At 48.1% G+C, this 24,058-nt stretch overlaps 1 protein-coding gene across 1 annotated transcript in view; it reads left to right on the top strand.

Moving 5' to 3' along the window:
- The window catches only part of LOC134397360 (cullin-9-like), a 37,060-nt gene that overhangs the window by 355 nt on the left and 12,647 nt on the right, over window positions 1-24,058 (top strand). The window contains exons 2-16 of the mRNA XM_063123945.1: window positions 3,504-3,592; window positions 4,089-4,725; window positions 5,392-5,546; window positions 7,182-7,700; window positions 8,322-8,457; window positions 10,899-11,089; window positions 11,400-11,775; window positions 13,980-14,181; window positions 17,495-17,702; window positions 18,312-18,505; window positions 18,811-19,019; window positions 19,636-19,861; window positions 21,488-21,593; window positions 22,818-23,045; window positions 23,894-23,984. Coding sequence (XP_062980015.1) covers window positions 4,134-4,725; window positions 5,392-5,546; window positions 7,182-7,700; window positions 8,322-8,457; window positions 10,899-11,089; window positions 11,400-11,775; window positions 13,980-14,181; window positions 17,495-17,702; window positions 18,312-18,505; window positions 18,811-19,019; window positions 19,636-19,861; window positions 21,488-21,593; window positions 22,818-23,045; window positions 23,894-23,984 — 3,433 coding nt within the window. The 5' untranslated portion in view covers window positions 3,504-3,592; window positions 4,089-4,133. The remainder of the gene's footprint in view (window positions 1-3,503; window positions 3,593-4,088; window positions 4,726-5,391; window positions 5,547-7,181; window positions 7,701-8,321; window positions 8,458-10,898; window positions 11,090-11,399; window positions 11,776-13,979; window positions 14,182-17,494; window positions 17,703-18,311; window positions 18,506-18,810; window positions 19,020-19,635; window positions 19,862-21,487; window positions 21,594-22,817; window positions 23,046-23,893; window positions 23,985-24,058) is intronic.

Here is a 24,058-nt window from a genome sequence, read left to right as displayed (position 1 = left end):
CAAGTACCAGCAGCCCTAGCCATTGGTGAGGGATGATGGGACTTGGAGTCCAAAATACCAGGCGGGCCCAAGGGGGTCCAGCCATTGAATAGTCTGAAACAGGGTTGGGGGACATTGGCCTTCCAGATGTTGTTTGACTGCAACGCCATTCAGACCCAGCCAGCATGGCCAATGATCAGCGATGATGGGACTTGGAGTCGAAACATCTAGAGGCAGCAGGCTGTGGAAGACTGACGTGAAACAAGTGGCAAAAGGAAACAGGGAAAACAGTAACAGTAATTGCGGCACCTGAAAGACTAAGGACACGGTCCTATCGATTGCACCCTTGGTGATCAGAAGCTCCTGAACCCGGAGGCATCTGATCATCCAATGCCAGGCAGGAGGGACCATAGCTGCTTTCTTCACCTTCCTGCCTTTCCACTCTGCAGATTTTGCTAGGCCGGCTTTTTAGGCTGTCTAGACAGGATGCTTTTGGGGCGGGGACGGGGGAGAGAAGGAGGCTGGAGCAGGTTTAAGATAATTCACACCCCAGCCTCTTCAGTCTCTTATTCTCCCTGCCCTCCCGAACACCCCGTTTCCCCCCTCTCTGAGGTCAAGATCCCAAGCCCAGTCGGTGCAGTTCCTTTCACACTGGCTGCTGAGAAAAAGTCTGGGGGTTCTCCGCAACCCCCCTTCCGAGGCTGGAGCATTGTCTCAGTCCTCAGAGGGGCTTTATAAGCTGTTCTGTGGTAGGATTGCTCTCTAACGTATTTATTATGGTGTAAGCTCTTGCAGACTAGAGTCTACTTCACCAGATGTAATAATATGCCATGATAAATGTGTTCAACTTTAAGATGCCACAGGGATTTGGGTTTTTTCCTGCAACAGACTAAGATGGCTATCCTGGAATTTAGTAACTGTTCTTTTGTGGGCTTTTTAACTGGAAGGTGTCCTGGAAATCAGTCTTCACTGAAAAGTGTTGTAAAAATATATTAAATAAAAATGAGAAAGTCCATGTGTCGTAATAACTACTCACACCACTCTGTACTGTCTCAGTTCACACCTTGTGTTCTTGGGTTGCAATCCTTTACCTAATCCTTTACCTAAATCCTTTACCTAAATCGCCCAGACAGCTTTGGCTATTGGGCGGTATAGAAATGCAATAAATAAATAAATACTTCCCTGGGAGTAAGCCCCATTGAACTCCATAGGGTTAATTTATGAGCAGACAGGTATAGATTGTGCCATTAGCTGCTACCCTGGAGTAGGTCATGGAAGGAAAGGAAGAAGGTTGGCAAGTTGAGGGCTAGGTGGTACCCATTACGGGTCTGGATTTGGGGTCTTTGGGTTTCTTTGGGGTGATTCAATTCCTGCTCAGATGTACAAATGAAAATTGGCTGTTTACAATCTCACCTTAACCAATTGCTAAATATAGAATTGATGATGACACTACCCTGCCTGTTACATAGATCCAAACCAGGCCTTATCCAAAATAGGCAAAAATTGCAGGTATTCCTTTGGTCCATTAGGAAAAAAACTCCAAAAGCAACGGTAGTATAATACCTTTTATTTGTGGTGTCTAAAACATCACAAAATAGGGAGTAAGCTATTGAATTAATTAGAACTCGTCTTCCGACTGGTTGGTAAACAAAAAGAAAAGAGGGCAGGTATAAAAAAATGCCACCTTGCATGATGAAAAAGCTCCCAGTCTATGGCTTGTAATAGTCCTAATATGGAGTGAAGGAGATAGTATGGCCTAATGATTATGCAGTTTCAATTACATTAGACCAATCTTCCATAGCCTCCTGCCTTCCAGGTGATTTGGACTGCTGCTCCCATCAGCCCCAATCTGCATGACCAATATATGGGGATTGTTAGAAAATTATTAGTTCAGGATGTTAAGAGTGTTGGTTCTGAAACTCATTAACCTGTCTGGGCCGCACAGGCTTGAACTAATTTGTAGCAGTAGTATACAGCGGTTCAGCCAGAACAGCAAAACAAATGATGCAAAGGATTCTTGTTACGGTTAAAAGTAATCCTTGACTGACAGAAATAAATAATTTAACAATGGCACTTATATACAAATATACTCACGTTCAAATTACACAGCATACATCAAGTTGGGGTAACACAAGAGAAGGAAAGGACCTTACAAAACACAGCTACTTTTATAATGAAACCTGTACATCTGATGCAATCACTAATTGACCAATTAACGCAAATACAGTCCCAGCAATAATTCAGTTATACAATTAGTGTCCAGCTGCATCGTTGACCTTTAAGTGTTCTGCTGAATCCTCACTTCTGCCAGGTCCCCGGGTAACAGTAAAAATAGTGGAAAATACAAAACAGGATCCATTCCTGGATCCCAACAGGGATCATGGGAGTTATAGTACAAAACATCTGGCCAGATTGGGGAAGGCTGGGTTAGACTGTGCTGGGTGCCAAAAAGATCTCAGGGTGAACAAAAAGACTATCTGGGATGAAGAAACAGCGGCGGGGCACCTTGATTTTATTTATATCTGTCTCTAGCATAGATTATTGTCCAAAATAGCAGTCACTGAGTAGCAAACGTAAATTCCAACCAGTGAGATGCTTTTTCCAGAAAACTTGAATTGGAAAATTTTCCAATGCAATTAAGGTTCATTTGCATAGGGTCATTTGCATAAGAAAACGTTCAGTTTGCATTGGAAAATGTTCCAGGGCTCTACAGCAGGGCTGGGCAACTTGTTGCCCTACAGAAGTTTTAGTCTACAACTTTCATCTGCCCTCACCATTGCCTATGGTGGCTAGAGCTAATGGGAACTATAAGCTAAAACTTCTGTAGGGCTACAGAACACTCCCCTAGAGAGTTCTAATTTGCCATCTTTATTTTACTTGTATTTAGTAAACAAAGCTAAAAAAAAAAAAAGGACCCCATGTTATTTTTTTGACCGAACAATCAACATGCATTTTACCTGGAATATTTGAGGAAGAAAATTAGTGTACATTTAATCTGATTTTAAAATGTTACATTATGTAGAAATTGTTATTGCAATATTTGTAATTTATTGTAATTTAAAGACAGTAACATGTACTTCCTTCCAGTAAGGTTGTTGGGGTACCTTATGTTTTGCTGTCACTACTTATTAGTCCCGTTTCACACTGGGACATATATATGTATATTTCAGTGACGTATGTGTATTCTCTCACATGCTTGCTAAGGATAACCACCTGAGAAACATTAATTACAACTTTGAAAGTGCCACACCTGCCTAATATTGTCTTTGCAATTGGCATGCATTAATTGTTATTAATAAACTTCTGAAATAGAAAATTGTCTATGGAAAAAGAAACCACTGGAATATTCTCCACCCTATATCTGATTCCAATGGAGAATTAGGGTGCTTCCAAATTTGACTTTTATCCTGCAATCAACCTACCTCAAATACCAAATTTCACATGTAGTCCAGGTGTTGTTGTCTTCCATTTGTAACTTTCCTCTGTTTTCCCACTCCTTCCATCTTTTTTCTTAACCAGAAAAGATCAGTTAAGGAAGAAAAGATGAAATAGGTGCACAATGCCTTTTGATTGGGAGTGCTATGAACCCTTCGTCTGGAAGCACCCTTAGTCTGTGAATGCAGAGTGGAACAAAATGGTGACAGTGGCTTTCATTCTTGCATTGTATCTTATTGTCAATATCTGAGTTTGCCTTGTGCAGCTTCAACTGCATCTGGAAACTTTGATGTGTCATGCATGAGGTTTACCTAGAACTGAAGTTTATCAATACTTCAATAGGACTTGATTGAATTCTGTAGTTCTTCCTGAAACCCTTTGAGCAGGTTGTTTCGTATTCCAGATAAATACATTTCTAGAAACAATGAGTGCAAACTTGATTGTAGATACAAAACTGTGTGAACACGCCCTGAGTACTAGATATGTTGATCCTGGTGAGGTCCTTTAAAAGGCTAGCCAGTGGTAGAAGTTGCAGTGCTCAAATTGACATAGATGGGAAGGTAGATGCAGCACAGACCTCAAGCATTTGCCAAGCTTCTTGTACATGCCCTCTCCTTGGGGATGATCTTCCTACAGTAGATATCCCAAAGCAATGCTTCTGTGTTTTGCCATAGGGCCATGATGTCCTTTTCTCTGTACCTGCAGATGTATTCTCTGTCATGGTGATTGAGAGACAGAATGGGAATGTGCTAGTACATTTTGGACCTAGGCTCCAGACCTATCCTGAAGAGTTACTCCGGCAGCGCCAGGGTCACAATGGGCATACGGAGTACCTGATTCGCTGGAACATCCTCGGCTTGGAGGATGATACAGGAAGTGGCGCTGGTGCCTCTTCAACAGAGAGCAAAATGGAGAACATCCTGATGTGGATGTCGGCAGATGACGTTTATGCCAACTGCCCGACGCTGCTAGGCAAGAGGAAGCCCAAGGAGCAGCGGGCGGAGGAGAAAACGTCCAGCATCTTCCCCCCTGATGTCGCTGTGGATGAGGCTTCCCTGCGTGAGATGAAGGCTGATGTCAGGACACTGGTGCAGCGAGTGGCTTGGCAAATGGCCAGCACCGCTGTTCCTCAGTCGTCCGTCTTGCACAGTATCCACGTGCTCAGTGCCTATGCCAGCATTGGCTCATTGATGGGTGTCTTCAAGGAGACGGGGGCCCTCAATCTCCTGATGAAGATGCTGTGTCATGAAGAGGAGCAAATTCGTCGCAGTGCTGGCAAGATGCTGAGGGCTCTGGCTTCCCATGACGCAGGTGAGAGTCATCAGAGCGTTTGAGAGGGGTTTTTTTTGTGGGCGGGGTGGGTGGGACACCCACAGTTACGATGCAATTCCTATCTAAGGCTTCATGAGCACTTCCAGTCTGGATACATTCCCTTGACATTAGACACGTCTCTTGCATTAAATCAGTCTTCACCAACCTGGTGCCCTCCAGATGTTTTGGACTTCAACTCCCATCAGCCTCAGCCAACATGGCCAACGTTCAGGAATCCTGGGAGTTGTAGTCCAAAATATGTGGAGGGCACCAGGTTGGGAAAGGCTACAGTAAATATAGCAGTAAGTTTCCTGAGCCGAAGAAAACCTGATTCTCATGGTGCTGTCATTTCCCTCTCCCAAACCCCAGTTTTCTACACACATTTGGAAAAGTTACATGGTTGGGACTTAGATAACACTTACAAGAAATGCTGAGCCTCTGAGGGTAGGTTTGATATTTCTCTGTAAAACTGAATCCCTTTGCCTGGTTCTGTAAGAAGCTTCCCTGAGTTGCATCACCTGATGTCCTGGCTTGTCCCATATTCCCATTGTGTGTGATTGTGTTAAAAAGTGGCTCCGTTCCAGCTATGGAACTGGAGTCCTGAGCTCGAGAGAATGCCATGAAACAGATGCAGACGAAGTACTACATTTCTGTCTCTGGTTTTAGGAAGCCGAGCCTATGTTCTCTTGTCACTGAGCCAGCAAGACGGCATCGAACAACACATGGACTTTGACAGTTGCTATACCCTCCTTGAGCTGTTTGCCGAAACGACATCTTCAGAAGAGCATTGTATGTGTTTTGAAGGAATCCCCCTTCCTCAGGTATTAACTGGCTCAGGTAGCTCTGGCCAAGGGGTGTGAAACTCTTTTGAGAAGGGTCATTTCCACTTTAGAACATGGAGGTGCCTTTTCAGAGGCAGGTGAGAAAGTTGTGAAGTGGAGTGTGGGTTTTTTTCCAGTGGGAGTGGAAGGAGGACAAGTTAAGGGAACCCCATGGCTTCATTTATAGCCAACCTTTCCATTGGCATGCTCAAGGTGGCTAACCAAGTCAACCTTGCGGTCAGCAATGGCTCAGTTTTATCATTCTGTATTGATTTAAAGGTTATAACTTTACGATCGCCAGTTGTCATAATCAGATAGAAATCAGAAGACTGGCACCTCCCTTTGTTACTGGCAGTTGATGGTGTTGAATATCCGGTGCATTGATCCATAGCAACAGTCCATTTCCAGCAGTTTTCATCCCTACCAGGGACAGGTCTTTTGACAAGTTACTGGCTCAGTTTACACAACATGCTACCCCATCATGGATTATCGTGTTGTCTGAACGCAGCATGTTTTCTGCAGGGTGGGTTAACATGTCTGAACACAGTGTGGATTTTGTAGGGTGGGTTATTGTGTTGTCTGAATGCAGTACATTTTCTGCAAGGTGGCTTATTTTTCGCTGTGGTTTGATAGAATCACAGAATAGTAGAGTTGGAAGGGGCCTACAAGGCCATTGAGTTCAACCCCCGCTCAATGCAGGAATCCACCTTAAAGCATCCCTGACAGATAGCTATCCAGCTGCCTCTTCAATGCAGTGTGAGAGAGCCCACAAACTCCATTGGTTCCATTGTCATACTGCTCTAACAGTCAGGAAGTTTTTTCGGATGTCCAGCCAGAATTGGGCTTCCTGTAACTTGAGCCCATTATTCTGTGTCCTGTGCTTTGGGATGATCGAGAAGTGATCCTGGCCCTCCTCTGTGTGACAACCTTATTTTTCTCAAACAAGACACCTTGAGAACCCATGGCTTGCTGTTGGGTAGTTCAGGGTGGTTTACAAGCCATATTGCGTGGCTAACGAGCTGTCCTGTAGAAAAAGTGCTGCATTCAGACAACATGATAGCCCACTCTGGGTGGTTAGCATGTTGTGTGAACCCAATGTACCTTAACTGCCCATTCAAGACCAGGGCACCCCTAAACAGTTTGCATTACAGCAGGGAACAATATATTGTTGCTGGGAAAATCCATCCTTGCCTAGCTACTGTGAGAATTGCAGCTAAGCTCAGAGGGAACAGAGAAATCTGAGGGGGGGTGGCAGATGACCTCAGCATCCCTGCGAATAAAAAAGTGATGGTGCTTCATCCCCGTGAGCCCTGGCTCTGCTACACCACTATGAATATCTGCAGCTGGAATTGGCCAATAGAAGGCTGGCTCCTACTTGCAGTCAAACATATCCTGTGACCCTAGTAAGGAAGGGAGTGTGACCATAATGTCCTGTGACCATAGCAGGGGAGGGAGGGAGTGTGGAGACTTGAATGGGTAATGGTGGCACTGCGTGAGGTGGCAGCTTGAGCTCAGAGTGTATGAGAAGGGTGCTGGAGCTTGAGAGTTGGTGTGGGCTGAGCTGAGGGCTGTGCTACCTTGCAGAGGGGAACTTGCGTTCTCTGGCACCGGGTGTGAGATTCTCCCCTGTTTCAGATTCCAGGGAAGCTGCTGTTTTCTCTGGTGAAGCGCTACCTGTGTGCCACCTCTCTCATGGACAAGCTTGACAGCACTGCGGAGCTGGGAGGGGAGCACGAGCCCTCCGGCGCAAATGTTGGGGGAAAGAACCGGCTGCAGCGCGAGTTTGACTTCAGCATGGCCATGGCCCACCTCATTTCAGAGCTGGTGGAGGTGATGGGCTGGGACCGCTGCGGGGCGTTTCGGGGCCTCGACGCACGGCAGCCCCGAGTTGCCAGGTCTATCTTCCAGCCCCACATTCCCACCTGCAGCAGCAGCAGCAGCAGCATCCCGTCCGATGCAAGGAAGCTGCCTGAGAAAGAGACCAGCGCTTTCAAATCGCGCTCGGCCTTCCTCAGCCGCAACAGCTACATGGAGTACGTGCAAGAGAAGCTGGCCCGGGGCATGCGCGTGCGCATGTTGGAAGATTACGAGAAGGTCTGCGCGGGAGATGAGGGAGAGTTTCTCCAGAGCAATAATGGCACACCGCCTGTCCAGGTACTGCTGAGTGGGGGCTAGGAATAGGGCACCCGGGGGTGGGGGGTATTCAGAGTTGATTTTTTGGAATCCCATCAAGTCTCTGAACCTCTGGTATCCACCTGCAACGGCATCTGTGGTGTGATCAAGAATTGCTCCTGTGTCAAGGCAAGTTTTAGTCTGGCTCCTAATATGGTGGAGGTGGGGAACATCTTTACACTCGAATGCCAGATTCCATTTCAGAGAAGCTCTTGGGGGGGGGGCTGCATTGCAGTGGTGGGAGGGGCCAGAGGCAAAGTGGGTGGGCCCAAATACTAAAAAATACCAGCATGTTGTAGCCTAATGGTCTTCCTTCCACTAGCTAAGCCTTAGGAAAGGCATTCCAGCCTTTTGGAATGGGAAAGAAAAGGCACAAAAGTCAGGAAGCCACCAAACACTCTGTATTTGGGGCAAGTAGGTGGAGCCAAGGGAAGAGGGCGTGGCCATCTAGAAAACCCCGGAGGGCCACATTGGGCCCCAGGAGGTCCCCTGGGCCTGAGATTCCATACCCCTGGTCTACAGGCTGTTTTAGGCCAGATCACTAACCTTTGGTTACAAAAAAGGTAGGTCGAATAATTTTCTATGTTGGGCGCGTTTTTCCAGGTTTATTGGGAATCTCTGGGCCGCACATACTGGGTGCATTGGCATATGATTGAGATCATTGGCCCATCAAGACATGCAGAGCAGAAAGCCCAGGAAAAAGTATCCAGCCTTACAGAGACTCTGAGACAGGACACAGGTAAGCGAGGGCTGGGATGTTCCATGCAAGGGACAGGTCTGTCCTCACTGCGCCATTCTCTGCCTCTGGGCTTCGTTTTTGCTTGTAGGCTGGTTTCAGCTTGTGCCATCCCGAGCTTGCTGCTTGAATAGCGGTAGAGAACACGCTTCGCCTGCGGAAGGTCCCAGGTTCATTCCCTGGCACCGCCATTTAAGAAGATCAGGTAGCAGATGATGTGGACGCTCTCTTGCCTGAGAAATACTGGAGAGATGCTGTCAGTCAGAGTAGAGAACACTGGACTAGATGGACAAACAGACTGATGTGTCTTAAGGCACCTTCCTGTCCATCCCATTTGGAGCAGCTGAATGCATGCAGCTGGTACGTTCCGAAGGGCAGGAAGAAACTGGGATGTCTAGTGTGTCCTTTAACTATTCTTGGCACTACAACAAGTCTCCTTCCCCAAATCTTCAGAAATGACTGGCCCGTAATGTACGCCGCCCTGAGATCTTATTGATATAGGGCGGGATATAAATGTTTTTTTAAAAAAATAATTATGATTAGGGAATAAATTGGAGGTTTTATTTATCTTCTCATTGGGCTCAAAAATGCTGTTGAGGTGTAGGGATACAACCTGCAAAACTGACAGGGTGTTTATGTAGTTTGGATACCTAGACCAGAGTAAAAAATGTTGTGAGCAGCCATGATTTCATTGGCTCTAGATTTATTAAAGCTCATCTCAGCCTTGAAGGGCTGTATGTAAACCACAGTGACCCTGTTCAGATGACACACTAAGCTACGATGGTTAAGCATTTTGCTCAATGTTTAGCTCAAAATGCTTAACCACTATGGCTTAGTTTGGGAGGTGGAAAATGTAACATCTTTTAAACATCTCCTGAAAACATACCTTTTCACACAGACTTTCCCTGGATTTTAACTTAGCTGGGTTTATATTGCCTTTTTAACGTTTAAATTTATCTATACTTGTTGTATTTTATGTTTTTTAATTGTGCACTTCCCAGAGAGCTTCGGTTGATGGACAGTATAGAAATGTAATAAATAAATAAATAAATAAATTAAATTAAATTAAATAATTATGGCTTAGCGTGTATTTTGAACCTTGACTTAGCGTGTTGTGTGAACTATTCCTAACTATGGTAGCTACATAAACGTAGGCCTTAGCTAGACCTAAGGTTTATCCCGGGATCGTCCCAGGGTTGTCCCTGCCTGCTCCCGGGATATCCTGTGTGCCATTTACATGAACAGGGATGACCCTGGGACAATCCTGGGATACGCCATAGTTTAAACATGCTCAGTAACCATTTGCTGCAAAAGGGTTAGCTAGGGTGGCCATATGAAAAGGAGGACAGGGCTCCTGTATCTTTAACAGTTGCATTGAAAAGGGAATTTCAGCAGGTGTCATTTGTATATATGGAGAACCTGGTGAAATTCCCTCTTCATCACAACAGTTAAAGATGCAGGAGCTATACTAGAGTGAGCAGATTTAAAAGAGGGCAGGGCAACTGCACCTTTGACTGTTGTGATGAAGAGGAAATTTCTCCAGGTTCCCCATATATACAAATGACACCTGCTGAAATTCCTGTTTCAATACAACTGTTAAAGATACAGGAGCTCAGTCCTCCTTTTCATAGGGTCATCCTAGGTTAGCGGCCTAACCATGCCTTGTTGTCTGAACAGGCCCAGTGTTGAATCCTAAGCATAAGTGCTAATTATTATTTCCGTCGGTTTCCTATTTTCTTCATTTCTTTTCCTGCCCAACATTGGCTATGCATTAACAGAGCAATCCCATACCTACTTACCTTGAAGTAAGCCCCACGGAACTCAGTGGGACTTACTTCTGAGTAAAAATGTAATGTTACCTCGGTATTTGAAAAATGGCTACCTCTCCCCTTCTCTTGAACCAGAGAGTTCTGCAAGGGGACTTCTGCTTTGATGGCAGCATGATAAAATCAGGTGTACAAAATTATGCCTGGTGTAGAGAATGTGGATAGGGAGACATTTTTCTCCCTCTCTCATAATACTAGAACCCGGGGTCATCCCATGAAGCTGATTGGTGGGAGATTCAGGACAGATAAAAGGAAGGACTTCTTCTCACTGTGCATAAACTATGGAATTCTCTACCACAAGATGTAGTGATGGCCACCAATGTAAAAGGGGGTTGGATAAATTCATGGAGGAGAAGGCTATCAGTGGCTACTAGTTCTGATGACTATGTGGTTTCTTCAGTATCTGAAGCCGTATATCAGTTGCTGGGGAACATGGGCGGGAAGGTGCTGTTGCACTCTGGCTTGTGGGTTCCTGGTCGACAGCTGGTTGGCTACTGTGTGAACAGAATGCTGGACAAGACGAACCCTTGGTCTAATCCAGCAGGGCTTTTCTTACGTTCTTATGGGCCTCTCGTGAAGCCATAAAACCCTCCACAGTGGTTTTGTGTCTACCTGCAGTGACTCAGACCTTCTACTGCAAACCCCTCGGGGGGCTGTACTCCTTGCCATACCTGATGGATCGGAGGAATGAGAACTCCGGGACCCTGAGCCGGGCTGAATGGTGGGAGCTGCTTTTCTTCATCAAGAAGCTGGAACAGCACGAACAGCAGGAAGTGGTTCACTTCATCGAGCAGAACCACAAAGAGCAGGTAAGTGGAATGCGTCCGGCGTGAGAGGAAACGGAGAGAAAAGGAACACGTCGCTGTGCTGGAAGGAGGAAACCCGGAGTGGCACCTTCAGGGGCTGCCTCCTGCCAAACCACGGTGTCCCACGTGTGAACTGGCAGCCGGGCACAGCGCTCTTCCCCTCCCTTTCCCTAGGGCGTGGCTGGGCCCCCGGGAGGAATGGGCTCGGGAGGGCGGCCCTACTTCCGGCGCCCCGCCATGGCTGCCGCTGGGCTTGAGAAGCGCCATCTTGACCGAGCCGTCCGACTCTTTCAACCGTCTTTTGTATTTCAAGCCGTCGGAGCTCGACGAAGAGGGCCTCATCCAGCTGCCCGTGCCGGTGGAGCTGGCTCAGAAAGTGCTGCTGCTCCTGAGCAAACACTGCCAGGGCTGCACCCGGAGCGACCTGCACGGCTCCCACGTCTATCTCAAGTATTCCTCCAGCAAAGGAGGGGCGGAGCAGAACGGCCAGAATGCGGACCCGATCCCCACGAACGGCGGCAGCCTTGCTGAAGCCGTGGCCTCCAAAGCGCCCAAGAAGGAGTCGCTCTCCGCTGAAGTGCCTTCCCCAGCTCCATCCACGGCAGAGAAAACCGACACGCAGCTGATCAACGAACTCCTCAAAGTGGAAGGACTTTCCTTCCCGGACACCCTGGATGAGAAGGCCAAAGGTAAGTGCGAGACAGCACTCTTGGGCCACAGCTAGACCTAAGGTTTATCCCTGGATCATCCAAGGGTCAAACCTGTTCATATAGGTGACACACAGGGGATCCAGTGCTCAGGCAGGGGCGGACCCTGGATGATCCCAGGATAAACCTTAGGTCTAGCTGTGGCCTTGATCTACCTTTTGGTTTAAGTCGCTTCAAGAGGTGTTGTCTTTGGAGCAAGCCAGATCTAATGGGAGAAGCCGCCCAAAATGGGAGACGTAGTTCCTCCTTCCCCATTTATAAGGTTTGTATAGCTTCCCTTGTGTTGTGATGTTACACAAAGTTCTGCATTTCCCCCCTTCCTTCTCCACATCATTGGCTGCTGATGGCAGAAAAGCAGAATGCTGTGATGTCACAGCACAAGGTAAGTTTTGTTAGACTTCTGGAGAGGGAAGAGGAACTAGACAGGCATCGACTGCTTTGCAATCGCTTTCTGCAATCTGAAGTGTGTGTCTGTTAATCAGTGGGAGGACAGTGCAGAGAACATGATGTATCAGTGGTGGTTTTGAAAACTCTATTCCAGGAGAATTATTATTATTATTATTATTATTATTATTATTATTATTATTATTATTATTATTATTATTATTATATCCTGCCTTTTGCCCAAGAATGGGCCTCTAGGCGGCATCATAAAATTTAAAACATATACATTAAAAACCTATAAATAGAGATATACAAAAGTTAAGAGTATATTCAACATATTCTAATATTAAAACATTTAAAATGACAATTATAAAAAGTCTTTGACACAGTTCGTTCCCCAAAGGCCTGCCAGAACAGAAAAATCTTTGCCTGCCTCCTAAAACAATAGATTGGGGAAGTGAGCTGGGGTGTGTGCCTTTAACAGTGTAGCAAAAAATTCTATGACTACAAACACAAATTCTGTGTTGGAGGAAATCGGGTGGGGAACATAGAATCATAGAACAGTAAAGTTGGAAGGGGCCTGTAAGGCCATGGAGTCCAACCCCTGTTCAATGCAGGAATTTATTTATTTATTAAATTTATATACTGCCCCTTAGCCGAAGCTCTCTGGGTGGTTTACAAAAGTTAAAAACAGACTCCTGATGTTCAGCTGGAGTCTGGCTTCCTGCAACTTGAGCCCATTATTCTGTGTCCTGCACTCTGGGATGATTGAGAAGACATCCTGGCTCTCCCCTGTGTGGCAAACTTTCAAGTATTTGAAGAGTGCTATCATGTCTCCCCTCAGCCTTCTCTTCTCCAGGCTAAACATGCCCAGTTCTTTCAGTCTCACCTCATAGGGCTTTATTTCTAGACCCTGATAATCCTCGTTGCCCTCCTCTGAACACGCTCCAGCTTGTCTGCATCCTTCTTGAAGTGTGGTGCCCAGAACTGGACGCAGTACTTAAGAAGATGAGGCCTAAACAGTGCTGAATAGAGGGGAACCAGTACCGTCCGCGGTTTATAATCTATACTTCTATTAATGCATCCCAAAATAGCATTTGCTTTTTTTGCAGCCGCATCACACTGTTGGCTCATATTCAGCTTGTGATCTATAACAATCCCAAGATCCTTCTTGGCCTTCCAGATGTTTTGGTGAGAGATGATAGGAGTTGTAGGCCCAAAGGTCTGGAGGGTCCCATGTTGCTTACCGCTGATGTAAATATTATTTGCATATCTGGGAAAGCTAAAGTATCGGGTCAGTGTTTGAAGACAGTGCTAACATCACCCGCACCCCCCGGGGTCTGTGTAAGGGGGGACGGGACTTACATAAGAGCAGCAGAAGGCAGGTGTATAAGGGCTTGGGAATGAAGACTAGGCACTGGAAACACAGTGAAGAGATCCATTTGAAGATCCACAGTGAAGAGATCCATTTTAGTTCCCTTTTCTAAACTGCCAAGGGTGTTTTGCTGTGTGTTTTTTAAACAAAATGTTTGAGGATTAAAAAGTTCGCCTCCCCCTTTTTTTAAACGCAATCCTGAGATTGCGAAGTTGGCTTGGCATGAACAGTTGTGAGCTGAGTTCTGGGCTGAAGCTGTGTGCGTCAGCTTGTCGACCCTTTGGTGGGAGAAAGCGGCCTTAGAAAGGGCTGCTAAGCAAGGACAAAGGGATCTGCGGTTTGGGTGACTGGGCAAGAGCAAGGAGGTGCGAGGAGGCAGTGATGAAACTGACTGAAGGACCGTTGTGCTGATAGATTTGTTGCTCAGCTTTCTGCAGTGTGAAGGTGGCAGGGAAGAAAAGCACCTTGGAGCAGCTGGCAGATGCCATGGAGATGGTCCAGAAGTCCAGTGGGGACATGGAGCTGCAGATGGCAGGTCTCAGATTCATCACCAAGGTCTTGGAGGAGGAGCCCGAGCGAGAGCGGCAAGAGAGGCACGTCCTCAAAGCAGAGGAGGAACTCGCCCTGAGGTCTGTTTTGGTTTTGAAGATACGGGTCTGCTGGATATGGGAAGCAATATAGGAAGCTGACGTATGCGGAGTCAGACCGTTGGTCCATCTAGCTCAGTATTGTCCTCAAGCCTTCCCCAACCTTCAAATGTTGTTGGACCACAACTCCCATCAGCCCCGGCTAGCATGGTCAGTGGTCAGGGTTAATGGAAGGTGTAGTCCAACACATCCAGCGGGGACCAGGTTGGAGAAGTCTGGTCTACAATAACGGGCAGCAGCTCTCCAGGAGTCTTTTCCAGCCCTACCTGGAGCTGTTGGGGGCCCTTCTGCATGCGAAGCGTGTGCTCTGCCACTGGGCTGGAGCCTTTCCCACAAGGACGGTGACGCTTTGGTGACCAGATGTGGGAACGCCTCTCCCGGTATATGCTGGCCCGAGATTTGGGATCTGTTGGAGGAGCCCTCCTCCACGTCCCACCAACGTGAGGCATATGCTACGGTGGGACGTGGGAGAGGGCCTTCTCTGTTGTGGCACCCTGCTTGTGGAATGCCCTCCCCCTGGAGGCCTGACTGGCGCCGACACTGGTTTTATTTCGACACCAAGTTAAGACATGACTTTTTAGCAAAGCCTTTGATGGCTAAATTCACCAAGCTTGCACATAGTTTTAATTGGTTTTATTGTTTTTACTGCTTTTAAATTCTATACTGGTTTTGGTTTGATTAATAGTTTTATTTATTTATTTATTTATTTATTACATTTTTATACCGCCCAATAGCCGAAGCTCTCTGGGCGGTTCACAAAAATTAAAACCATGAAGACCATAAAAGCAACCAACAAATTTAAAACACAAATACAAAACACAATATAAAAAGCACAACCAGAATAAAACCACAACAGCAAAAATTAATATAGGTTAAAATATGAGATTAAAACAGCAAAGTTTAAATTTAAGTTAAATTAGGTGTTAAAATACTGAGAAAATAAAAAGGTCTTCAGCTGGCGAGGGAGAGAAAACAACGTAGGCGCCAAGCGAACCTCTCTGGGGAGCTCGTTCCGCAACCGGGGTGCCACAGCAGAGAAAGCCCTCCTCCTAGTATCCACCTGCCTCACTTCCTTTGGCAGGGGCTCACAGAGAAGGGCCCCTGGGGATGATCTTAAGGTCTGGGCAGGTACGTATGGGAGGAGGCGTTCCTTCAGATAGCCTGGCCCCCGTTCTTAGCTGTGTATATTTATACACTTTTGTATGATTTTTATCTGTATGCCGCCCCGAGATCCCAGTGAGATAGGGCAGGAGACAAATGTTTTAATAAATAAATAAATAAGATGCATTCCATTGCATTTCACTGCAAGCGTATGGGACAGGAATCTTGAGCATTTTTTTTTTTTACAGCAATGGTGACGATGCAGAAAATCATCCAGCAGATTTTTGGCATAGTACTGGTGCTTGAAATATGAAACTTCCAAGTAGCAGCTCTGTAGTCTGAATTTGAGTTTGAATTAGGCTCGTCAAGCAAATAAATGTGTTGTGATTCAGTGAAATTACCTGGCCTTTAATCAAATAGATTGAAATGACATTTACGTATTGCAAATCCTCGTAAGAACGTTCCCTGAGGAAAAGATCAGTTTCTTGCAAGTGGGAAAACTGAGATAGCTTAGTAAATAACAGTTCCCTGTTAGAAAGAAAGGCCATCTTGAAAACATCTGTTTTCATCAAACTTGGAAATACAGGAGACTCACTATATTCTTTAAGGAATTGTTTATTACATTGTTCCGTGGGGCTTTCAGGCTCACACCTGCTTGGCTTCAACGGTGTTGTAACATCAGGTGCTCCCAGAAAGCTCACTAAGATATTATTATTATTAATAATATATTTATTTATTTATTACCCGCCTCTCCCTCTGGACCGACATGGAATACAAAACATGGAATACAAAATATTACCAACTGCAGTAGCATATCAGAGCCTAAAAGTCTTCAGAAATAAGGTCAATACTCATTTCTACCATGAAAAATCAGTGTGAATAGAACTCTTAAGGCCCGGTCCGCATGTAACTACAACCCAGGATCTTTTTAAACCCTGGTTGTCGTGGTCGAGCCAGCATACTAGTTCATTGGCTCAATTGCTTCTGCTGCAAGTGGGAGTGGCTAAGCGCCGGAGCGTCCCTGGGTGTCTTAGCGTGATGTCCGACCCCGGAACTCTGGATTGTCATTTCCTTGACAAGTCAGAGTTGGAACCTGGGGTTAAGCTTTGTGTTATTCAGCCATTCCCATTGGCAGGAGGATGCAAGCAATCGAGCCATGCGAACGACCAGGCTTTCTCACTTACAGCAGCAACACAGGTTTGTTTGGGTTTTTTTTTTTTGAAAAAAAAGCCTTGGTTGACGTTATGTGGGAACCAGGCCTAAACAAATGAACCATGAGACCTGCTGGGGTAACACTTTGGGAAGGTAGGAAGCTGCCTTATACTGAGTCAGGCCATTGTTCTATGTAGCCCAGTATTGCCGACACTGACTGGCAGCAGCTCTCCAGGATTTCAGTCCAGATTTCTTTCCCAGTGTTAGATCAATGTTCTTCACCCAGGGACAAAATCCAAGCAGCCCCTAAGCACGACTCCACACTTTCAGCGACAGTGGGTTCAAAAGCGCATTATTGATTATAATCAAGATCTGAGTGTCTTGAAAGCGAACAGTCAGAGACAACAGGAATTCAGCACAGCATTTGAGCCTGCAAGGGGCAGGGCCCAGTAGCAGCATAAACCAATCAGAACATAACACGGGAGCATAGCTAATTTTGCTAAACAATCCCCTTTGTCCTATAAACAATCCCCTTTGCCCCACAGCAAGTTACAGTAAGCTAACTTTGACACAGGAGCACTGGAGCCGAGGCTCTGTTTTCATTAGATAAGACAGATGCAAGGAGACATCCAAGGAGACAGTCTCGCATGCATGACATTTTGCCTGCTGCATAATGGCTACTTCACAGCTTCCTTTAGAAAATGGAGGCACCTCTGCTAACACCAGGCCTACCTGGACATGCTGGGGATTGAACCTGGGACCTTCTGGATGCCAAGCAGGTGCTCTTATCACCCTGAGCTACGCCCCCCCCCCCCCACCTCTGGCTTTGTGCAAAGACGAAATCTGCATGGTCCCTTGAATTTGAGCAGCTTCCTTCCAGCCAAGCTGAACTCTCAGTCGTCTTCGACTGTAGCATGACAAGCGTTCAGGCTCAAGAAGTGCTTGCCCTTCCGGGGGGTGGGGGGTGGGAGGTGGGGGGGTGTCAGCTGGGCTTCGTCCCAAAGAGTTCCGTGTGCTGACTCGCTCCTCTTGCTGCCCGCAGGGAGAAAATGGCGACAACGCTGGCGGAGCTGCTGGGCCACCGAGCGGAGGAAACGCTGCCGGTGGTCTTGGCGCTGCGGACACTGTATGTGCTCCTGGCCAAGTACGACTGGAGGGTTCTCTTTGCCACCAGAGGCGGGCTGCGTCCCGTGCTGCGCTGCATGCAGAAGCACTCTGCGTCCGCCCCGGTGCAGCAGGCTGGCCTTGCAGTAAGTGGGCTGCAGAGAGCAGGGCGGTTGCCTGGGGCGGGGTGGGAGGGGAGAGGAGAGGAGAGTTCGGGGCATCGCCAGGGGGTCAGGAGGGGGCGCCTGCGTTGGGCGTTGGGAAATAGGAAGGGAAGAGTCCTGGGAGTTTAGATGGCTTAAACAGCAGGGAGAAGCTTATTAATTTCATTTCATTCCGCTTTTAAAAAAACATTTTTGAAAAACCCCTTTTAGGATGAATTCAACACAAAGCAGTTTTACATTCAGCCTTTTAAAAGCGATACAATAAAATAAACAACTGTACAAAGCTGAACAGCATAAAAACATTTGGGGAAAAGCTAAATGAGACAAATGAGCCTTTGGGGTCTGTTTAAGAACATGTTTGAAGCAGATCTCAGGGGCTGGAATTCCACAATTATGGGGCCACCAATGAAAAGACCCTGCCTGTCCCTGATAGCCCCCAGCTGGATGCGATTTCAGGGGTAAAATAGCACCTGCTGTGCGGTATTTGCGCCAACTGGGGGGACTGAACGAGGATGGTCTGATCCCAGCCTGTGGCTTCTTCTCTCCCACTTCCTTCCCTGCCACTGAGCTGCCCTCATTTTTTACTCCTAGGTGTTGAAGCTACTGCTGGGTGCTGGGAACTGTGAGCTACCGGGTGCCTGTAGGAAGCCCTACCCTCTGGACCACTCGGGGGCCCAGACAATGCGAGACGTCTTTGCCAGCGTCGGCTCTGCATCCAGCAAGGACACGGAGAACTTGTTCTGCGCCATTCCTGCTGCGATTGAGAAGATGCTGGCTACCCCCGGGTAAGGTCTTGGTGAGATGAAGGGGCATTCAAACGTGGGAGCGGAAAAGGGCTGGATGACGGGGGAAGATGTGAGTTCTCCCGTTTCCCTTTAGCTTCTGGGGTGAAGGTTCAGCTCCCCCTTCTCAAACACTCTGACCGGCTTTTCATTTGCTGCTGCCTTAGGGTGCTGGCCTTCCTGGGGTTGGGAGGTGCTGCCATGAGCATTTCTTCTGTCCTCATCCCTCCCTCCCACCATTCCAGCCGCCTCTGGAGCAGCTCATGCTGGCTGGGACCACCCAGTCACCCCTTGTCCTCCTCCCCCAGGGCCTCGACAGGCGTCCAGAACGGGCTCCTGGTGCTCCACCAGCTGGTCAGCGGCCGCCAGGACCTGGCAGAGCAGCTGGGCAACGGGAGCCTCCCCTCCATCCTGCACCGCTGCTGCCGCTCGGACCAGGGCGCCCACCAGATGCTGGCCCGGATCCTGCTCTGCCGCCTGGAGGAGCGTGAGCTTCCCCCGAGCCAAGAGAGGAAAGGTAGGGGACAGAGTGTGAAACTGGCAGGAGGGCGTTCCAGAGACATGCCCGCCTCGCCGGGTCGGTCCCGGTTTTCAGTGCAAACGCTCCCCAGTTAGCGCCCGTCCCTGTCCATCTCAGCCCGGCCCCAACCTGGCACCTTCCAGATGCGTTGGACTACAAACCCCACCATCCCCAGGCTACCAAGGCCAAACCGGATGGGGGTTATGGGAGTTGGAGTCTGCTGCATCTGGAGGCTGGCCAGGTTGAGGGAGGCTGCAATATCTGAGCTCGACTTCCTCATGGGCCTGAAGATCGTAATGCCCAGTGGGCGGGGGAGGTGGTGTCCTCCTGCCCTCGCCGAGGTATGGCACAATTCTTCCCATGGACCCGCATATTCTCACTTTTCCAGATTGGCCAGGCTGGGGCAGAGCCGGGGTGAGGGCATCACTACCACCCTGTGGGTGTTTATAGGAGTTTTAGTTGCAGAACCGAATGAGGTTTCTCAATAATAATAATAATAATAATAATAATAATAATAATAATAACAACAACAACAACGAACCAAAACTTCCGGGCGAGGACAAAGTTTCAGCGACGCCCTCCCAGATGTTCTTCTCCCCCGCTCCCCATCCAGAGCCTGCATCCTCCTTGCACCTTGAGGACGCCGATGTCGCAAGACTGCTGGGCGGCCTGCCCCGGAGCAGCCTTTGCAAAGAGCTGGCGGGGACCCTGGAGCGCGGCCTCTCTGGCCAGGGCGCCTGCCCCGATGAAGGCACGTGTGAGCTTCTGGTGGACGTGCTCCTGCTGAGAGACCTGGCTCAGCTGGGCTCGGAGAAGGATGTCCAGCTGGGGGCGCTCAGGTAAGGGTTACCCAGCACCCTGGGAGAGTCCTCTCCTGGGCAGGCTGAGTTCCCGGTTGGCTTCCCGTTAAAGGTATCTGGGGATCTCTACGGCAGGCTTCCCCACCTGGGTGCCTTCTGGATGTGTAGGACTGCAACTGCTACCACCCCCAGCCTGCCCTAGAGAGCCGCTGCCATTCAGGGTTGCCTGTGCTGGGCTGGAAGGTGCTTAAGATGCTTAGAAGACCATAACTAAGCACGGCCGGCTGAGAGGCAATCTGCAGGGACGGAGCTTGAGTGGTATTGTATCCAGTAAGCCAGCCACACCCAACGTGGCCGCTGGGAGGGAATGATGGGAGTTGTAGTCCCAAATCTCCGTGGGGGGGGGATTTTAATATCTAGCGAACATTAATTGCTTCTGCAACAGGGAAGTACAGTACAGTTCTGAGGTTTGGTATCTGTTTCGATTTGGTGCTCTGTTGGCAAAATTACACGATCCTGCATAATCCCCCAAATCCACAGTGCGAAGTAGAGATGGAGGTGAAGATCATGAATATGTGCTCATAATACAAGATTTATTTATTGCCTTTCTCTACCGCCCAATGGCTGAAGCTGTCTGGGCAGTTCACAAAAATTAAAACCATGTAGTACAATTCAAAGCATAAAACAAACAACAGTATAAAAACGCAATATAAAAGCACAACCAGGATAAAACCGAGCAGCAATGCAGAGATTAATAAAGATTTAAAACTGCAAAGTTAAAAAACTAAGATGATAAACTGTTAAAATACTGGGAAAATAAAAAGGTTTTCACTTGGCGTTGAAAAGAGTATAATGTAGGTGCCAGGCAAACTTCTCTAAGGAGCTCATTCCACAGCCGGGGTGCCACAGCAGAGAAGGCCCTCCTCCTGGTAGCCACCTGCTTCACTTCCTTTGGCAGGGGCTCACGGAGAAGGACCCCTGAGGATGACCTTAGGGTCCGGGCAGGTACATACAGGAGGAGGTGTTCCTTCAGATAGCCTGGCCCCAAGCCGTTTAGGGCTTCAAATGTCAATACCAGCACTTTGAATCAGGCCCGGACCTGGACTGGCAGCCAGTGAAGCTGGAAAAGGACTGGCGTGATGTGATCTCGTTGGCCAGTCCCTGTTAACAAACGTGCTTCCCTCTCTTGGACCTGACCGCAGTACGTCTTTTATTGTGGGATGAGCACCGCATACTTGCAACCCATTTACGGGCCCTGTGGCTGGCCTTATAGGGCTGGGGAACACATAGGGGTATGTGTGGGTGGGTGTAAATAGCCCTCCCCACCCACCCCCACAGGGCAAATGACATCTAAAGGGGGGCAAGTTGTGTCATGACGCATGATTTATGCAGAGTGCCGCCTTTCCCATCCCACACTTCAATTCTGAAGAGGTAGTGCAAAAATGCCTGTGTACAAAATGAATATTTTGTATAGAAAATTAGAGCAAAGGAGTGAATTCTTTCAGGTATCTGCAAGGCTGCTTGCAATTCACAGTTGGATTCCAGGATGGCCAGCGGTCCGGTTGTGGATTCCTAGTCTCGAGTGAGCTAAACCCCTCTTGTACTTAAGGTGACGGCTTTAACACGCCTTTCCTTCTAACCAGTCTTCTTTCTCCTTTTGTCCAGGCTTTTGAACAAGTGTTTGGAGTGTTCCTGGAAGGATGGAGTACCCTGGCATAAGTGCATTGAGCCGTGTTTGTCTTCCATGAATGCCCACCTGAATGATCGAGAGGTAAGGGGGGAAGAATAGGGGGCAGGGGGAAGTCTGAGGGGAGCGGAGAGCTCAGAGTCACCTTGGGGTATGTCTATGATCCGTGGTGTGTGTATGTTGCCACGGTGCCAGGTTAGTGCCGTGTCCCTTGAAAACCCCACGCTCTCCCTCTCCCAGGGTGGCGTGTTCCTGGGCAGTCATCCGGGGACTGCCCCCGCCCTCTTCAGGGTGGAAGGCGACCAATCAGAGGTCGTCTTCCACCAGGCACTGCCCACCACGCCTCCGCTGCGACTCCGGAGTGAGGCTTTGGGGCTGTTTTGAAGCCATTTTGCTCAGGAGAAAAAAAGTTGGGGACGATGCAGAAACACCGTATAATCAACGCCACGCCATCGCACACACTCTCCCCCTGGGGCTTTCTGAGCCTTATAGACAGACCCCCAGCCTCATAGGTAGCAGCCATTACATATTCTCTTTCTGCTTCTTCCAAGTATTTGTTTGGGAAGACGCTCACCTGGCGCCACCTTTGCTTTTGTATTTGCCGAGACCTTTTGAAAACAGGTGATTCCCACCCACCCACCCAACACATTTTGCAAACTCTTCATCTGATGTGTTATCTGGTGTTTTTATTATTTTATTACGGGTGCTGCTTGCATTCTTCTGATTTGCTGATAGGAAATTTGATTTTTTTGTTTGTTCTTATATGTTAAATGTAGTAGCCTTCATATTTATTGCAAGCTGCTTTGGCTATTTGTTTTTTTAAAAAAAAGAAGTAAAAGTCGGAGATATTTTTTTTAAATGCATAAAATAAAAAATCCAGATTGGAACTTGCAAATTCATACACCCACATATAAAATGCAGGCTTTTCTGATGAGGCTGGACTCAGAATACCAACATTTATCAAAATCTTCCTTTTTCACGAGTTGCTCTTTACAACAGGTGTAGGGAATGTAGGGACCTCCTGATGTCGTTGGGCCAGAACTCCTAGGATCTCTCACCATTGGCCATGCCGGCTGTGGCTGATGGGACTTGTAGTTCAACAAAGCCTGGAGGGGCACAGATTCCCCACCCTTGTTTTAGAAGAAGGATTTCTTACTTGCCTGGACGTGGTCCTAGCATGTACACAAGGAGCCCGTGCTGTGATAAAAACACTGGAGGAGGGTCAGGGGGCGAGAGATGTGCTAAAGGCACCCAGAAAACCTAGTTCCTGCACTGACTTGGACTATGCCACCTCCCTTCCGTCTGCAGGTTGTTCAGGAGTGCATCAGTTTCCTGCATGGCCTGGCCAGCCTCAACAAGGACTGTGCTGTGATGATGTGTTGCATGGGCACCCAGGAAGCCCTGACCAAAGTCCTGGAGAAGCACAGCCCCGGCCTGCTGCGGGTGGCAGACCTGGGGGACCTCTTGAGCAACTGCGAGAAGTACGCCAGCCTGTACAAGAAGATGACAGCCAGCATCCTTGCTGGCTGCATCCAGGTGAGTTTGGCTGCATCCAGGTGGGGCATCTGGCTTGGGAGGCCAGGCCCAATAGCGGAGCCTCACACAGGAAGCTGTGTGGAGCATGAGCAGCATCCAAAGGAAACCTGGAGCGCATGAACTGGGGTAGCAGGGAGAGATGGCTTAGGCCAGCATCCCCCAACCTGCTGCCTTCCAGATGCGTTGGAAACAAAGCCCTATGAGGAGAGACTGAAAGAACTGGGTGGGCATGTTTAGCCTGGAGAAGAGAAGACTGAGGGGAGACCTGAAAGCACTCTTCAAATACTTGAAAGGTTGCTACACAGTGGAGGGCCAGGATCTCTCCTCGATCCTCCCAGAGTGCAGGACATAGAATAACGGACCCAAGATACAGGAAGCCAGATTACGGCTGGACATCAGGAAGAACTTCCTGACTGTTAGAGCAGTATGACTACGACAATGGTACCAGTGACCTAGGGAGGTCTTGGGCTCTCCCACACTTTAAGAGGCAGCTGGACAACCATCTGTCAGGGATGCTTTAGGGTGGATTCCTGCATTGAGCAGGGGGTTGGACTCGATGGCCTTGTAGGCCCCTTCCAACTCTCCTATTCTATGATTCTATGACTACTGGGGAGTGCTGGGGATTTTAGTCCAATGCATCTGGACGGCACCAGGTTGGGAAGACTGGTCTAGAACCAGGCTCTGGCCTAGAACCAGGTTGGACACATCAGGTTGGGAACCAGGCTCTACAAATTTGGTCTCAGGCCAGATTAGTTTTCATGAAGTTAGCTCTGCCTTATTGTTTATTCGGTACGACTTAATGCCTTGTTCTTTCTTCAACCTTTTTCTCTCCCCCCGCCCATTTCCAGATGGTTCTAGATCAGATAGACGAACACAGGCGGAGTCATCAGCCTCTCAACATCCCATTCTTTAATGTGTTCCTGCACAACCTTTGTCAAGGTGAGCAGCGTTTGGGCTTTCCGCCTCCTCATCCCCGCGGGAGGCTCTGCCCGCCCGTGTCCAGCCGGGATCCT

The sequence above is a fragment of the Elgaria multicarinata genome, chromosome 4, assembly GCF_023053635.1.
Source record: "Elgaria multicarinata webbii isolate HBS135686 ecotype San Diego chromosome 4, rElgMul1.1.pri, whole genome shotgun sequence".
NCBI lineage: Eukaryota > Metazoa > Chordata > Lepidosauria > Squamata > Anguidae > Elgaria > Elgaria multicarinata.
The sequence above is the reverse complement of the archived record's forward strand: the minus strand, read 5'-3'. Positions and strand labels throughout refer to the sequence as shown.